The 18,165-nt window shown below is 48.5% G+C and overlaps 1 protein-coding gene across 2 annotated transcripts; it reads left to right on the top strand.

The window, feature by feature from the left end:
• Positions 1 to 255: 255 nt before the first annotated feature.
• Lsm11 (U7 snRNP-specific Sm-like protein LSM11) lies at positions 256 to 16,986 on the top strand. 2 transcript variants are annotated; one of them, XM_011249271.3, is made up of 5 exons: positions 256 to 790; positions 7,754 to 7,893; positions 10,748 to 10,831; positions 11,229 to 11,567; positions 13,344 to 16,986. In XM_011249271.3, exons 1-5 carry the CDS (start codon positions 340 to 342, stop codon positions 13,494 to 13,496), a joined length of 1,167 nt encoding a protein of 388 aa, XP_011247573.1. In that variant the 5' UTR covers positions 256 to 339; the 3' UTR covers positions 13,497 to 16,986. The 2 variants fall into 2 exon arrangements, with proteins under 2 accessions (XP_011247573.1, NP_082461.1); NM_028185.2 differs by having other exon boundaries at positions 317 to 790; positions 11,229 to 16,983.
• The last annotated feature ends 1,179 nt before the right edge of the window (positions 16,987 to 18,165 follow it).

Here is an 18,165-nt window from a genome sequence, read left to right as displayed (position 1 = left end):
AGATCTCAAATTCAGAAGAGATAGTTAATATCAATGGGGGAGGGAAACGAGAACTAATAAACAGTATCTTCTTTAGTAACAAAAAGGTCAAGAGGACAGCCTCAACCTGTCTGCTGTCTGTGGAGGCGGAGCGAGGCCTGAGCAGGTCACGCCTCTCAGCACGCCCCTGCCTTGCGCCACGCCCCCTGCTGCTCTCCAGAGCGAATCTATGCTGCCCCCTGGTGGCCGCGGCTGCGCAGTGCGTCCCCTTGAGCCGCGGCTGCGGCTGCGCAGTGCCGCCCTCTGGCGGCTCGGCTCCTTCCTCCCGCCCATCGGCTTCTGCTTGCGGGCCTTTCAAACATGGAGGAGCGCGAGTGGGGGGCGAGGTCGGCTCGCGCCGGCAGCCCAGCCAGCCCGCCCAGCCCGCGGCTGGACGTCAGCTCCTACAGCTTCGACCCGCTGCTGGCCTTGTACGCACCTCGCCTGCCGCCCATTCCCTACCCCAACGCGCCCTGCTTCAACAACGTGGCGGAGTACGAGAGCTTCCTGAAGGGCGGGCGCACCGGGCGCGGTCGGGCTCGGGGCACGGGGGAGCCGGCCTCGGCGGGAACCTCCACCGGAACCTCCACGGGAGCCGGGAGCTCGTCCAGGGCCCGTCGCCGCGCCGCGCCCACCCCGGATCCCGAGCGCATCCAGCGCCTGCGCCGGCTCATGGTGGTCAAGGAGGACACGGACGGCACGGCCGGAGCGCGACGCCAGGGCCCGGGGCGCAGCAAGAAGGCACCCCGCAATGTGCTTACGCGGATGCCTTGTGAGTGCTGTGGGGCGGCCGGAGGTCTAGGCAGGGCTTGCAAAGGGCGTCTGCGGGAGTCTCGAGGGCCGTGGGGGCGCGGGCACGGTCACCTGTGAGTCACAGAGACTGTGCACGAGTTGAGGAACAGGGAGAGTGACGACCCACGGCGGTGGGGATGAGGTGGGGGTGGGGGAGATCTGCACAGGCTATCATGTCCGGAGGAATGTCCCCCAGGTAGTGAGGAGCTGCAGAGGGGCTGCGGTAGTGATGAGGCTTACGGAGCGATTGTAGGGCTTGTAGACAGTTTGGGGGGATGGGGCGAACATCAGAGGTCTGCAGAAATGATGAGAGGTCTTGGGGACCACTGCAGGGAGTTGAGGAGGTGTACAGAAGTTGTGTTGGAGCACAGCCAGTCTGAAGGTGTGTGGGATTTGAGGGTCAGGTGGAGAGTGAGGAGATGGATATGTTCACATAATAGCACAAGAGACGTCTCCTATCCCAGCATGGGAACTGACAGCCCCGCCTGGGGTGCCGTTTCCGCCTGGGCTGCAGGGACTTGATCGGCTTGTGTTCACATTAAATCACTAGTGTTGGAGTGCCGCAGACACAGAATGCTACCAAAACACAGGTGCGGTTTTACAGCTACTGGCTGGCTGGGGCAGGACTATCTGTCAGGCTCAGGTTACCCTGTGTGCAGGTTGTTTTAAAATTCTAAAGGTAGAAATGGCACAAGAGAATTTCTTGCAGCTTCCTAATAGATCCGCAGGATGAATGAAGCCTTAAACAGCAAAGGTTCTAATGTGCTATTTAGATCTTGTTTAAATGGAATAAAAACAGCCTAGGGCTATATCAAATAGTTATGACATCTGCCCTGTGAACATAATGACCTACTTAGCCAGTCATAGCTTCTGTAGCCTGCTAATTAAATCGTTACAATGTTAAAGTGGCTTCTTTTGGAATGGAAGGTGTGAACTCAGTGAGAGATTTTGTTTTGTTATGTTCCTAGAAATTTGTTTATTAAGAGAGAAAGACCCTGAAAAGCAGTGCGCTGCTGCCGGAGCCTTTGTGGGCTGGCATACTGTACCAGATCCTCCCAGCACAGCCAGGATTTCCCAGAGCTGGCTCTCACAGCCGGAGCAGAAAGACAGAGCGTGCCTGGCTCTGGAACAAGCTGCTACAGTACTTTCTTTTTGCCTATGTGTGTTGCCACTGTGAGGTTATTGAATTGCACCCAAGTCTCAGAGTGTGACACTTATTCCTGCTACCTCCTTGCTACCAAGATTGTCTCGGGAAACACTTGAGAGCAGTTCTGGGTTTCCTGTGCTCTCAGGACTGTGAGAGGACCAGCTCCACCTGGCTCTCACGACTAAGTTCATTTCTGGAGTTAAGACCTCACTCAAGGTGTTAGCCCTCATCACTGAAACCCTGAAGCAGATGGAGTACCGCGAGAGATGGGTGGATACCGCAAAGAATAGCCTCCAGAAAGCAAGCAAGTGACCAAAGCACCAGGGTTAGATTTGTTAAGGAGTTTCTCCAAGGGCCATGTTAGGATTTGAAGGAAGGGCACGAATGACTACACAATCTTGAAAACTCAAGTTATTCAGTACACTTTATGTATAGCAGAGGTTAGCCCTTCTCATAGTGTATAGGCTTCACTTAAGTTTGAACACTGGCATCTCTCATTTCTGACTGTTTTATTTTAGGCAAGTTACACCCTTGGGCCTGAATTTTCCAACGTGGTTAGTGAAAGCAGTAATAGTGACTGTCTGGCTCTGTAAGGGTTAAACTCATAAACATTTGAAAACATTTAGGACAGTGACATTCTCTAATTGGGAAGTTTTCGTCAACATCCCGAGTGACTACTTTCTGTCCATTGTTAAGGTGGTGGTCATTATTATTTTCAGGTTGACATAATTAAAGGTCAGGATACTCGTAGCTGCTTGGACTGAGTGTTGGCTCAGCTGTTGACTAAGCAAATGACCTTGACCAAGCCACTTCGATGCCCTTGAGCGTCTTTTTATTGTGCACTGGACTGAGATCTTTGTGAGTGCCTGCAGGACCCAGCTTTCCCTGACAGTACTTGGCGTAGGCGTTGTTAGATAAAGCTCACTAGAGAAGAAAGTTAACTTTGTGGTAGGTCTTTGTTGTAAGCATCCCTTTTTATTTTGTTTTATTTCTATTAATTAATTAGTTTACATCCCGACAGCAGTTTCCCCACTGACTTAGTTAGGGTTTTAGTGCTGTGAACAGACACCATGACCAAGGCAACTCTTATAAGGACAACATTTAATTGGGGCTGGCTTACAGGTTTAGAGGTCCAGTCCATTATCACCAAGGCTGGAACATGGCAGCATCTAGGCAGGTATGGTGCAGGAGGAGCTGAGAGTTTTGCATCTTCGTTTGAAGGCTGCTAGCAGAATATTGGCTTCCAGGAAGCTAGGATGAGGGTCTTAAAGCCCATACCCACAGTGCCACACATACTTCAAAAAAGGCCATACCTACTGGAACAGGGCCATACCTTCTAATCATGCCACTCCCTGGGCCAAGCGTCTACAAACCATCACACCCTCCCTCCTCTCCTTCTGGTCCTCTCCCATCCCTCTTCCCTTTTTCCTCAGAAAAGGGGAGGCCTCCCATGAATGTCAGTCAGACTTGGCATATCAAGTTGTAGCGAGACTAAGCGCATCCTCTCCTACTGAGGCTAGAAGAGAGAGCTCAGTAGGGGGAAAAAGGGCCCCAAAGGTAGGCAGCAGGGTCAGAGACAGCCCCTGCTTGTGCTGTTAGGAGTCCCATGTGAAGACCAGGATGCACAACCATTACATATGTGCAGAGGGCCTAGGTCTGTCCGGTGCAGGCTCTCTGGTTGGCGGTTCAGCCTCTGCAAGCCCCTGTGGGCTCAGGTTAGTTAGTTGGGTAGTTTTCTCATGCTGTCCTGGTCCACACTGTGAGCACTTGTTAGTATTTTGTTTACCTTTTTAAATGACTGATTGGCAGCTCTCAGACCCTTCCCAGAATCCTTCTATAGTCCACACTGCCCAGGCAGGGGATTGGCCAGATAGGGATGTCTGTTGTTTTCTGTTGGTCCCTGGGCCCAGTGGTGCTATGAGGGACCTTGTTGTTTTCCTGGGATTCCCACTAGGGACGATGGTCAGTGCAGCCCTTTTTGCTCCAGCACCACCTTCTCAGAAACTCTGGTTAATCAGCCAGCCCCATCCACAGTTGGGCTCTTTCTTCAGCAACTGTGGCTACTTTTAGGGCCTCATGTCTGCCCAGAACACTTTGTTTCAGACACTTGGGACATGTTACCCAGGTTGTTGTCAGTCTGGTCACAGAAATCTCCGTAGCTATTGTGCCCGTTTGATATGGTCTCGCTTCTCTTCTGCCATCATACTGACAACTGCCACCTTGACAGACTGCACTTCAACCCTACAATGTCACACTATGGCTCCAGGAGACACTACTTTAACCCCACAACCTCTCTGGATGACCCCGACAGGGGCATGAAGATCCCCTCCTCTCCTCATGACAGACAGAAGTGTACCCAGTAAACCTGCACTCACTGTATGACCCAGTGCAGTTAGCAGACTGGGGTCCTTGCTAGGGACAGAGCCCTTGCTTGACTCTCCTCCTCTGTGGTACCCTTTTCTGCTGGAACACTCGGCCTCAGTGAATCCTCATCTGAAAGGCTTCATTGAGTGTGGTCTTTGTCTTGGGCAGGGCAAGCAGACCTGGTAACGTGATGAGCAGACAACTTCCTCAGGTTGCTAGCCGCAGGCACACCCATCAGGAGCTAGCTGGTTGCCAGAGAGTTCCAGAGAGTGGTTAGGAACAGAAGTTGTACAGGCTGAGACTGTGAAGAACTGGAGTACTGAGATGAGTGTCTGGATGGAGAAGGGCAGCCAAGAGCTATGAGGTGGAGGAGTTGTGGAGAACAATCAAGGGTTATTAGAGCTGGCTGTGGGGGAATGGATGGATAGGAGAGCGAGGTCCTGGCACCTTAAGCATGGAGTTGCTGAACTAGGGATCTGTCTGTTCATGGTTTTCATCTGAATACAGCAAGAGAGCCCTGAGCAAAAGTGCCATTGTGTTAAGGTGTAGTGAGATGTAAACAGAAGGATGGAGTCAAAGTGAGCTTACCAGGGGGCCTGGCCAGGCAGAACCTGGAGGGCCAGTAATGAGGCGGATGCTGAAGTTGGTGAAGGGAGCCAGGGGACCTGAAATACGCCAATCATCAAGTACGATTCTGGATGAATAGTGCTTCAGAGATAGAGAATACTGGGAAGGTGGTCATTCTTGCTGACTGCAAACGGAGAGGGCAAAACTCATCTGGAGTTGGATAGGTGTGTCTCAAGATTAGTGGCAATAGAAGAAGGGATTTTGGAAGAACTTTCTTCAAAATAATGCATTTTTCCATACTAAGTTTTAAAGAGTCTGCTTCATATCCATTTGGAGTTTGCCATGGAAATGGCTGGAAATGTGTTAGGATGGGAGGCTCACTTTGCCTTGACAGCTTGTTTTTATAGGCGATGCTAGTGCTCTGCTTGGACCACTTAGAGAGACGTGAATTCCCCCTAGAACTGCAGCTTGTTGAATCACTGGAAGAAGAAAACTCAAAAGAACATTACAGATGTAAGAATCAAGAGACCCGAATTGCCGTTTGCTTAGTTATGTCTGCCCGCCCCTCTGCTTTAGGAAGACGCAGGCCCCTTATTTTGTTCAGCTTAGAAAGGGGGCTTCCACTTTATGGAAGAGACAGTGCATGTTTGTGTGCATAGGGTCTAAGCAAGGCCCTGTGATGAGCTTCAGTAAATTGAATTAATAGAGACCTGTTCCCAAATGTGATCTAGAAGGCCACTCATTCAATTCCATTTTACAAATGAAGAAACTTAAACTCGCAAGGTTGAAGTCACTTGCTGGGGTTACCCTGAGTCAGGGTCTGATTGTTGCTTACATAGCTATTGTTAGAAAGCATGTAACATGCACACAGAAAGACAGACAGACACTCATCAAGGATTCCAAGCCGTGATCAGAAGACAAGTTGATGAGCAGCAGTGTTCTCTGTCTGTCCCTGTCTTACATTTTTGAATGTGAGCTTAGCCAGCCCCTCTGCTTCCTTCTAAGGCCGCTGTCCCTGGCATTTGCCTCCAACTGTACCGTGTAACCTAATTTCCAACATGATATATAAACTCCCACTTTCACTTGTTGAGTCATTTTTCTCCCAAGAGGATTTTCCTTCACTTGTCATGGTTTTCGTTTCGACACCAACTCATGAATGAAGAAGTCAGTTATCTGAACTGACGTACAAGTGTGATGTGTAATACCACTAGTGATAATGAAATCGCTGTTTTAAAAAATGCATCAGGGTTTTTGGCTTGTGGGTTTGTTTTTAATTACTAGAACCAGTAGCACAGGGAAGATAAGTTGACATGAAGTAGGGGACGCCTATCATTGCGCCAAGCTCTGCAAGGGAAGCTCCCACATAAAAACGCAGTCTTTCCTGCCGATCACTCCTCCCCTGTGTGCTCACACTGCTGTGCTCACAGATGCTCTGTAGGGCTCTCAGCAGCCAGACACTCAGTATATGCGCCTCGCACCAGCAGGCCCATTTCCTCCCTGTGTGAAGATGCACGCTGAAATACAGTAACCCCGGGGGCTCCCCCAGAGTGCGCATTCAAAGGCCATTCTACAACAGTAACAAATGTTGATTCGAAATGCCACGATGAAACCTACCTAGTATTATATATGATAAATTGAAAAATATTTTTTTAAAGATTTATTTATTTTATGTACGTGAGTACACTGTAGCTGTTTTCAGACACACCAGAAGAGGGCGCCGGATCCCATTACAGATGGCTGTGAGCCACCAGGTGGTTGCTGGGAATTGAACTCAGGACCTCTGGAAGAGCAGTCAATGCTCTTAACTGCTGAGACATCTCTCCAACCCCCAAAATACAATTTTTAAATTTTAAAAAATGTATAATTAAACAGACTAATTCATCCTAAAGGCAGCTATAGCAACATATTGATTAAAATCAAGTAAATAACATTATAAATACTGAAATAACATAGTTTATGCCTCTGCCTCCAAAGTACTGGGATTAAAAAGCGTGTGCCACCACATCAGAGTACAACTTTAAAACTTTTATGGCACATAATATAAAATTACCCAAATGAACAATTCTCTGAAGCCATGAAAATAACTATAATAGTTCCATTTCTTAAATGTTCATGTTTGTTTGTTTGTTTATGGGTTTTTTGTTTTTGTTTTTGAGACAGGGTTCCTCCGTAAAGTTCTAGCTGTTCTAGAACTCGCTCTGTAGACCAGGCTGGCCTGAACTCAGATATCTGCCTGCCTCTGACTTCTGAGTGCTGGAATTAAAGGTGTGTGCTACCAAGCCCTGCTTAAAGTATGTTTTTGTTTTATTTATTTTTATTTTATTTTTCCCCTCCCCCTGTTTTTATTTTAATGAATAATATTTAGCTCCCGAAACAGCCATTTCCTTGGAGAGGCTAGCATAGATTTAGAAGCAGTATAAGGCACACTTTATTCTCAACATAGGATCAGGGCTTTTGGTTCCTGAAAAGGTTGACCCAGGAATGCAGCTCTCCAGAATTACACTGAACAGCGCAGGACTGAGAACCAGCTACTGGCACGTGCACTCCCCTTTATTTCTTTTTTTGCCTGCAGACATTTTTAAAAGTGATGGTACATCTTAGAGTCACTGTCCTCATCAAACAGAGTAGACATTTATAGATAGTGAACGATTTAGATTTGAGTCACACATGGCGGCTTCTCCGCAGTCTGCTGGAGTCTGGCATCCTTTCCAAGTGCGTTGGCTATGTTCAGCCTGCATCCATGGAGCTCCTTGGTGGTGGAGATGAGGGTTCCTTGGGTGTCCTGGGTGTGCCAGGTGTGCCGGGAGGCCCTGACAGCCCTGCCAGAGAGGCTGGTATGCTGACCAAGGCCTCCGCTTCTTTCAGTGCATGAAGGTAGCCCTCTGGGTGAACTGCACCGCTGCATCCGAGAGGGAGTCAAGGTGAACGTTCACATCCGCACCTTCAAGGGACTCCGCGGTGTCTGCACTGGCTTCCTCGTCGCCTTCGACAAGTTCTGGAATATGGTAACAAGCCTTTAAAAAAATCTCCTGTGTGTCTAAAGGGCCCAAGTAACCTTGTTAAGCAAAGCCCTAGGAATGATTTCTCAGAATTATACTTTATGCACCTGACAGTCACCACTGATAAGAGCCTCTCTGCTCGTTTCCCTTAAAGCCAGGGTGCTTGACCTGGACGGTTTGGCGTTTCCCTTGCTCCCAGGAATGCAGGGCAGTGTATGTAAATTGTGATTATTTTTCAGTAGTCACATCTGAGAAATGCTGGAGTGCTGCTTAGATGGGGTTCCATTGCTATGAGGAGACGAGATGACCACAGCAACTCTTACAAAGGAAACATTCAGATGGGGGCCGACTTATAGTTTCAGAGGTTCAGTCCATTACTGTCATGGTGCCTGCAGCATGGTGGCCTGCAGGCAGACATTGTGCTACGGAAGGAGCTGAGAGTTCTACATCTTGATCCACAGGCAGAAGGAGACACTGGACATAGCTTGAACACATATGACCTTAAAGTCTGCCTCCATAGTGACACACTTCCTTCAACAAAATAGTGTCACTCCCAATGGCTCTGTGGGGGCCATTCCTATTCAAACCCCACAACATCAGTGGGGTCAATTTCAGAAATAATGACTGAAACACATCCATATAGTGGAAAATAATCTGCCTTCCTCAACTTCTACCTGATTAAATGCCAAACATCGCCCATGTGATCCTCTTGAGCTGTTTTTTAAAATTCAAATGTGGGTTGATGTCTGACAGCACATAAGATAGCCTCGCTCCACCAATCAAAGAACGATCCTGTCCTGCGTGCCCATAGTGCTAAGGGTGACAAATCTTAAAGAATACTTAGGTCTTCCTTTAGTAATTTAGACAAGCTGCCCACCAGCCGGTCTTTTGTTTGTTTGTTTTTGATTGAGACACAGTTTCTCTGTGTGGCCCTGGCTGTTCGGGAACTAGCTGTGTAGACAAAGTCTCACTATGTACTCCCGATGGAACTCACTCTTCAGACAAGGCTGCTGTAGAACTCAGAGATCCACCTTCCTCTGCCTTCTGAGTGGTGGAATTAAAGATGGGTGCCACCATGCCTGACAGCCATTGTTTTGTTCCTGTGTCAAAAAACAAGGTGACCAAGTTCTGAGGAATGTGACACCTGAGTTCAGTATGACTGCTGGTCTCCTGGGCATCTGGCTTGAAACCCTCCTTTTAATTGTTATGGAATTTGGATCCTAGGGGCGGCCCCATTTGGCATTCCCTCTGAACCTCTTTCCTCATTTCTAAAAGTAGGCTAACACACTGTGATGATTTTTTGTTGAAAAGAGACAAGTTTCTCTCTCCGGATTTGTGGACAGGATCTCACTCTACGTTCTGGAACCCATTATGCTGTCTAGACTGGCCTTGAACTTGTGGTAGTTGTCATCCTGCCTCAGTCTCCTGCCTGAGATTAGAGGGTGAACCACCAGACCTGGCCCTGGGAGGAGAGAATTAAAGAGAGTATATTTATTGACAGTAGTGGTCATAGTTACTGTGTCTCTAGATTTGTAGGGTGAGTTTCCATTCTTCAGAGTAGCTTCATTGCAGTGTCATTGATCCTGACAGTTTCTGTGAGGCTCACTTCACTCTGGTGAACCCCAGGCTGACGGAGACTGAGGCTAAAGGAGCAGCCATGCTTCTAGTGTGTACACGGTTTGCAGCCGCCCTGCAGCAGAATCACCCACGATTTCTGTTGAACGGTACATGTGGGGATCTCCAATCTTGAGACTCATGAAATGGTTCAAGCAGATTTGATCCCCAGATCCCACTGTAGAAAGTAAAAGCTGAGTCCTGTTGACCTCACGATAACACGAGTGTAGGGTAAAGAGTCTGAACTCACCTCACTTCTGGGGCTTGTCACCAATCCCCGGCATCACCCTAAACTCAGGATTGGAAATCTCACCAGTCTCCACCCTGAAAACCTCTACCCTGGAACACTGCCCCCAGGAAACCCCATATAAGTCTGCCTTTTAGGGTAAAAGGTCCAAGCCTACTTCCAGGTTAGAAAACCCACCAATCCCCGGGCTTGGCTTGAAATTCTACCAATCCTCACCCTGGAAATCTTCACCCTGGAAAGTTCCGCCCCCACGAAACCCTATATAAAGCCCACCTCCTGCTCTCACCCAAGCACAGGTAGCCACCCTTCTGTGTCTCTTGCAGTAAGTCTCATGTGAGATCTGTTGTGTGGTATGACTGTGATATTCCTTGACTCCTGCCTGTCAGGTTACCTTTCCCCTCAGAGTTGCAACACGGTGTGCATTGTGCACAGTCTCCCTGAATACACACAAATTTAAGAAGAAAAAAGTTAGCAGTGTGTTAGTGTTAGTGTACACTTTTAATCCCAGCACGTGAGAGACAGAAGCAGGTAGCTCTCAGTGAGTTCCAGGTCAGCTTGGTTTACATAGAGAGTTCTCGGCAGCCATGTCTCTGTAAGGAGACCCTGTCTCAGAGCGGGGAAGGAGGGGGAGGGGGGTACAGGTAGAGGGGGAGAGAAAGGAAAACCAAACCAAAATAACCAACACAGAAACTCACTTAAAAAGGAGCAGCCTCATGTTTGGATTTTAATAAGCTTCCTGCATGTTTATGTGCACTGAAATTTTAGAACATCTACTGTGGTGTTGCAAAGACCTAGCCATTGTTAAAGAAGCTCATTTCATCTACTAGAAGGAGCTTGGAAATCCTAGGCAGCTGGCGTCGGACCTTACCGTCATCTTGTGTCCAGGCTGTGGAGTTTACCTGTTTAGCTCTGCTATTATTAGATAGTCCTCTGCCTTTTTGCAAACCTCTATCAATAACCCTCGTTTTTCCTTTTCTCCCCTTTGGGCTCTTCCTGCAGGCCCTCACTGACGTGGATGAGACCTACCGTAAACCTGTCTTAGGAAAAGCATACGAACGGGATTCTTCGCTGACTCTCACTAGGGTAGGCAGCTCCCCCTGACTTCCTGTGTACCCATCCTGCCTTGTAGCATAGAAGCCACGATCATAAGCCCACTGCCTTCATCAGAGTCTGAGCCCCTCTCTCACGCTCCCAGCGTATCCCAAAAGCGCCTGCTTCTTGCCCACGTACAGGAGCCACAGGTTGCCTCTTCGAAGGCTTTAATGCCTTTCAGCTCCGTAACACAGAGATAAGGGTACCTTTTATCTTGCCATCGTTATCTGAATTATGTCCAGAAGTTAGAAAGTGACTGCTACCTTTTAAAAAATGTCAGTGCAAGGCATTTACAAGATGTCCCTAAGGAATCTGACCTCGTCCTGTGATGACAGAGTTACACTGTAGGCATTACCATGGCTGATAGTGGTCACTGCTTTCCTTGTAGCTATTTGATCGGCTGAAACTTCAAGATTCCTCCAAAAAGGAAGCGGATTCCAAATCTGCAGTTGAGGACTCCACCCTGTCTCGATACTCCCAAACATCTACTTGGAAGGTGGCTTCGGTATGGGGACGAGGGGACACTGACCGGAGCTCACACAGGCGCTCCCGCTCCGTCCCTTCTTCCCTGCAGGCATCTGCAAGGGAGGAGTCCAGGTCTGAGCTGTCAGGGAGGACTACACGGACAGAAGGGTCCAGTGTGGGAGGTACCTTCTCCAGGGCCACCACCCTTTCACGGGGCCAGTCCCGTAAGAAAAAGCGAAAGCCCAAGGTGGATTACCAGCAGGTATTCACTCGGCACATAAATCAGATTTTCATTCGAGGCGAGAATGTCCTGCTGGTCCATCTGGCCCAGTGAGCAGCTCAGCCCACGTGACCTTTGGGTTGTAGAAATAAAGTGCATGAACTGTTCTCTGCTATATCCTAGTCTCCCACACAGTGCGAGTCGGAGTGAGTCCCGCTGGTCCTGCCCATGCAGGGCACAGAGCTGGCTCACCCTCTGGAAGGACAGGTCAGCAGGACTAACCAGGCAGAAGCCATTCACAGGACAGGCTCTGACGGGCTGTCACTGGCTGCTCGAGTCTCCAGCGTAAGCGCTTCACTTTGACTTAGGGTCATAGTACGAGGGGAATCCACTCCGTGGAAACCTCGGAATGTCTGAGAAGGGATAATTTCATTTCTAAAAGCTCTGAGCACCGTGAGTTTGATCTCGAGATGATCATGTTTGAGCGATGTAAAGTGCCCAAGATCCTGCACCCATATCTTGGAACTTATCTTTGTTCTACATCATTCTCTCTTGATCAAGAAATGAAATTTCTTAATCCTTGAATATTAGTAAGGTCCAGGAAAGTTACCAGCTGATGGCGGAGTGAAGCTCAGCTCGGTGGTCGCTCAGAGCAGCCAGTGGTCCCCTCTGCTCTGTTCCCTCCTCCTGTGGGAAGGGACTCGGAAGCTTGTCTGCCCCTCACCAGAGGTGGCCTCTGCACATGGCACACCAGCCGGGGCTGTACCGCACTCGTGGTGGCTTGTTGTCCTCTCGACTCCTGTGGCATGGTGCTAGTGCATGTGACCTGTGCTGTTGTCACCCCATGTGTTGTGTGTGACCTGTCCTCGTGTGCCCTTGGTGTCTGACTTCAGAGAGTCCTACATGAACTCAGTAATCCACATCTCTCACACAGCTGAGAGTCACCTTTCCAGGCGGGCCTGGCCTTGTGTAGAAAGTCTCTGGGAATGGTGTTACGTGAAAGAGGGATTCCCGTGTCAAGCCAGTGAGGGTCTTAGAAAGAAGGACGGGTGTGTCCCAAGGGCACTTGACTCCCGTTTGTGCTTGAGTATCAGGAATACCAAAGGGCCCAGGGTGCTCCTACTTGAATTATCTCACTGTCTGCTTTTCAATCACTAGTACAGAATGGGCTGCATTTTGACATAGACTGTTAGGCACCATTGACTTATAAAGTTTTGTTTATAGTTGCTCTATCTCAGATAACTTATGTTCAAAAGGAGAATGAAGCCGGGCATGGTGGCGCATGCCTTTAATCCCAGCGCTTGGAGGCAGAGGCAGGTGGATTTCTGAGTTCGAGGCCAGCCTGGTCTACAAAGTGAGTTCCAGGACAGCCAGGGCTCCACAGAGAAACCCTGTCTCGGGGAAAAAAAAAAAAAGAGAGAGAGAGAGAGAGAGAGAGAATGAGAAGTAGCTAGCTAGTTCAAATGTATATGTGTGTGTATGCATAGAGCATCTCCCCTGCCGGGTGTGTGAATAACATTGAAGCCCTCTGAGAAAGCAGGGCAAATAGGGTGTAAGGGGCTTGGTTTTTCTGTTAGCTTGGACCACTGCCTCATCAGACAATATCAGCAGATGTGCCTCAGTTTCCCCATCAGACACCTACCTCACCAGGGCATTGTGGCAGAATTTTAGGAAGGCATTGTACAGCCTCTAAGCATATCTAAGTGCCATGAATACATTTTCCCTACTCTATAGCATAGCTCTGTAAAACTTGTCCTGTGAGCGAGGCAGGTGCTATCTGAGAGAGGGATCTTGCAGCTGTCATTTCTGGTCTTGTAGCCTTCATCAGAGGCTGTTTTCCATGATCTGGTCCTTCCTCCAGAAAGAAGCAGGAGTTCTCAGAGGAACACGTCCTTCCATCCAGGAGAAAGTGACTTTCTGTCTGCGGCTGCTCCACATCCCGGGCCTGCTTTTCAAGGGTATCTGTTCTGATACTGAAGGGAGAGTATGCATCTAAAAACAGCACTGTTCCCCAAGGGGGTGTTCTGGGCTTCTCTCTCTTCTCACTTTACCTGTTTTTATTTCTGCTTGTATCTAAGTGTGAAGGCAGGGCAGGTACACTGAGTCTGGAAGCTCTGGGTGAGGCTCGGAGCTTGAAGCTCTTTGATCCTGAAGTTTGAATTCCCCTCTGCCTCCCGGCCTGGGCTTGTTCTCAGGTCAGCCGCTGCTTTGTTCACTATCAGTCTGGAGTGACTCTATCTCCAGCAGTGCTCCCTGAGTGGCAGTGTTCCCTCATCCACCCTGTTGCCCCTTAGCTAGAAGCTGTAATGGATGCTCTTTTCCTCCGATTATGTAGAAATGTGCATTCAAAAGGAATAGAACGAATTTCTGTCATCCCGGTGACCCTCCTGGTGCCGGGCTCTTGTTGTCATAAAGTTCTCCCATATTTCTATAAGGATGGATTTATAATTTTCCCCTCAACATGGCAACTCTCTCTGTGAAAATTTAAATTGTGTGTGTTCTATCTTTAGATCCCCTCCATTTATTTGTTTAATTTGGGTGGTGATTCTGAAATGAATACTCTCTAGGAAATGTGCAATTTCATGGTAATTATTTTTTAGAAAAGTCAATTTAATAAATTATCGCCTTTAGCATTGTAACAGTTTTCAAAAATAAAGAAAAGTAGGTCCTAATGATGTATTGCTTCCCCGAAATGGTATCACACAGGTCATCCATGAATCGCTGTAGTGGCTAGGGGTATGTGGGACTGCGGCACTGGACTGGGTGCTTCATGGTGGGCCCTGTGCTCTGTTAATGAGTCCCTGGCATGGATGGATGAATACCTGAGTCACCAGCTGAAGTGTCCCTTATGAGGAAAGAAGAGGCCAGGGACTAGAAGATGCACCCCTTTCCTCCTGGGAGCCCCACGCTTCAGGAGTAGACTAGAGCCACCTCACTTGTGTTCCGTGGGGTTACATTTGCTTAAGGATACACCTTACTTTTTAATAAATGGTTTTGATTGTTCAAACTAATTTCTAGCTACCTGAATAATTCACAGATTATAGCTTATTTTTAATTAATTTATTTATTTTGAAACAGTTTCACTGTGTCTGCCTGACTGGTCTGAAACTCACTAAGTAAACCAGGCTAGTTTCAAACACAGATCTGCCTGCCTCTGCCTGCCAATGCTCCAACTGAAGAGGCGACCTCTCACCCTGTGGCTCCGCCGTTAAGAGTGACCAGCTTAGCCACAGTTCTGGTGCTCAGCTTGAAGACAAGTCACAGGTGGGCAAGTATCACTGCCTGAACAGGGCTGTTAAAGGTCCATGCTCAAATACAAGGGAGACAACAGATAGGACAGGACAGGGCTCTGGGTGCTGTCCAGGGACTAAGGAATACAGCTAAATAAACCAAGGGGGCTAGGCCCAGTCAGCCATTGTACAGAGGCCCAGATTTCTGTATGTGTCGTGGTCAATGGCTGGGTTGACAGAGTGGTCTGCCTGTTTGTTGTCTGTGCTCAGCTTGCAGAAGCTGCCAGCTGTGCTCACACCACCACCTGGGACAACCACTCGTTGGTCAAGTTCAGACACCATCCATGGAGGTTGCAGGAAAGCTGGGGAAGGTTATGAGTGGGAATACTGTTTCGAAAGTATCGTGCATTAAATGGGCAGTGTTAATGTAGAACCAGGGTTCTACCACATGCAAGTCTGTGTCCACAGAGCCGTTCTTGAACTCCGTATCAGTACAGCTTTCACCTGGGTTGTCCGTTGTAGTGTCTGGGAAGCTTGAGGGTTCCCTTCTTAGGACCAGCGGGTGGTTTGTGAAATGCTTAGCTGGTTAGCATCCGAGGTGAGGGTCTGAAGGAGTCTCTCTGTCTTCTTCTTTCTTTGCCTGATGCACATCAAGGTAGAGTGCATTCCGGTGTGGGTGCCAATGAACTAGCTGCGAGCTGCTGTCAGAGTGGGAGCAGACTCATCAGCCTTGGCAGAGAAAGAGTGCCCTTCAGGCTGTCAGGTCACGAGCTCCGAGCTGCCCTTAGTCCTTGTCAGCCTCACAGAGGTCTGCGCCCGACACTTCTGCCCTTTGAGACAAAAGAAACAGGCCCAGCACGAGTGGAAGTGGGTGTCTGTGTTTCTGTTTGCACTGTTTCTGTGACAGCCACCCAGGCAAAATCATGAAATACACTCGGTTCTGTAAATTGCTTCTTTAAATGTCCCGTAGATTCTTCCTGTAGGAAAACGTTACAAGTATTCAAAGACAGCTAGCTGTCACTGGTGCTCCCCCCAAAGCGTTTCACCCCCTTCTGTGCATCTTAGGAATGAAATGGTTGCTGTGTGCAGGTCAGGTTAATGGAAGAACGAGTCTGGTGGTATAGCGTGGTTTGAGAGATGTCTTTCAGTTTTCTTTTCCTGCATCATACCTGGAATGCATGCAGCCTGCTGTTGGTACCCTGCTCACCTGTGTCTTTCTTACCCAGGAGGCTTCTCTCAGTGGTTGGAAGTAAAACCATCTCAATGGGCCTATACAGGAAAGGCTGTTAATTTAAGTCTGTCGTTACTTTCTGGCGAATTTAACATAAGCCTTGGGCACCTGTCACAATTTTCTAAAGATGGTTTGGGCTTCCTTACCTCCCAGTGTGAAGTGTTTCAAATGTCTGTCAGTTCTCTTGCACGGTCCTAATAAAAGTGAAAGCCCTCTGTCACGAAACAACATGGGTGGTCCAAAGATCAGGGGCAAGACAACTCAGCACACCTGGAACCCTTGGGGTCTTTAAGCAGCCGTGTCCAGGCTTCCTGAGAACACCGGCTGCAAACACGGGCATCCCGGGGAAAGCTGGGAGTTTGGTTCCTGGCACATTGCAATCACTTGATTGTGAGTCCTTGGGAGCAAATGCCTGATGCTGTATTTTCACAACTCTGAGGAAACGTCTGGGAACTCCTAGGGGTAGGCGATTGACTGCCTGATTTTAGAGCAGGGAGCCCGGCCCCTTCTTTTGTCTTCCTGGCAGGAAAGCAAGACAGTGAGCCATGCCCTAAAACACTCACACCTGTAAACCCAGTCCTTAGGAGACTGAGGCAGGAGGATCCCTGTGAGTTCCAGGCCAGTCTAAGCTGCAGAGGGAAAGCGTCTCAAAAAAAAAAAAAAAAACCAAACCAACCAAACAAACAAAAAAACAAAGCTAAAATGACAGCAACCAAAAGTAATTTGCTTATTCAGTGGGCATGTAAAGAGTCTGGCCACCATGTCCCCTCTGCACCGTGACTTGGTGATGGCTTTGTGGACATGGCTGAAGCTGGATGAGATGTCCAGGAGTGCTCATACAGCGACTGACGTAAGGACCCCCGACCGACCTCATCTTGTTAAGTTAACGGAGACCCTTCTTGTTGAAGGGGCCTGCTGCTAGTAACCTTTGCAATGTTCTGCTTTTAATATGTGTCAAATGGGAGTCTGGAAACTGTAATAAAGATGATTGTATCCATTTGCTTGCTGCTTGGTCTCTGCTAACTTGGGGAGAATCCTGGAGAAATTTCGGGTCTATTACCAAGAGAAGACACACATCTAGAAAGTGAAATTATTACAAGCAGGGGCTGGAGAAATGGCTCAACAGCTAAGAGCTACACCGTTCTAAGGATTGGAGTTCAGATCCATGCACCAGGTAGCAAGTCAGGCATCCCACAATTCCTGTAACCCCAGGTGTAAACCATGGTGGGCAGCAGAGACGAGGGCGCTTACTGGCTTCTAGCCAGGCTCAGGGATGTGACCCCACTTCAAATCAAAGGGGGAGGGTGAAGGAGAACATCTAGTGCCCTAAGCATGGACATAAATGCACACAAATGTGTGTGCTCACACACACACACAGACACATAAATAAATAAACAAGCTTTAGCTAATTGCAGTCCTGCTGTTGTGATCTTGGGCCTTTTTGATACCAAAGCACATCTCTGGAGTCCCATCCTCCAGGCACCTTTGTTCTCCTAAATTTGAGTTCTCCCAACTCTGAGCTGCACTAATCGCCCTATGGACTTCTTCTGCCTGGCCTTCACTGGCATTAGTCCATTCTCCTCATGATCTGGTGAAGTCACCATTAATTCTTATCCTTAGAGGCTTCCAGATATCTGTGAACGAGTCACAGCTTCCCTCTGCATGAAAGCAAGCTGGGTGGCCTGAGGGCTTGCCACGTCGGTGACTTAATCTCTCCTGTGAGCTTTCTCGGTACCCAGTAGGACAGACAAATAAGCAAGTCACTCTGGTTTGGACATGGCATGCATCTGCCATCTCAGCACACTGGAGAGAGTCAGGAATCGGAAGCTAGCCTAGGCTACATAGCTAGATCCAATCTCTAAAGCTCTAAGGACAGTATAGCTTGGTGGTAGAGTGCTTGTCTAGCCTGGGCAAACCCCTGGCTCACTCTCGCTTTCTTCCCCCCCCCCCCAGTCTCTCTGTCTTTCTCTCCTGATTCTTTCTCACATTAACTTGGCATGTTCTAATAGACCTAGGTTAACCTGGGCTCAACTGCATTTGTAAATGCCTAACCACCACAAAAGGGGAGGACGAGGCAAGGCCCACGATTCCCTTGTTTCATACCTCATTATCCAGGGTATGGAAAACCCATAAGTAAATATATCTATCTTTACCTTGGTTTTCCTGAGTAGGATAAGAA

The sequence above is a fragment of the Mus musculus genome, chromosome 11 (assembly GCF_000001635.26).
Source record: "Mus musculus strain C57BL/6J chromosome 11, GRCm38.p6 C57BL/6J".
In the NCBI taxonomy this organism is placed as follows: Eukaryota; Metazoa; Chordata; class Mammalia; order Rodentia; family Muridae; genus Mus; species Mus musculus.
Note: the sequence above shows the minus strand (reverse complement) of the source record. Positions and strands in the feature narration are given on the sequence as shown.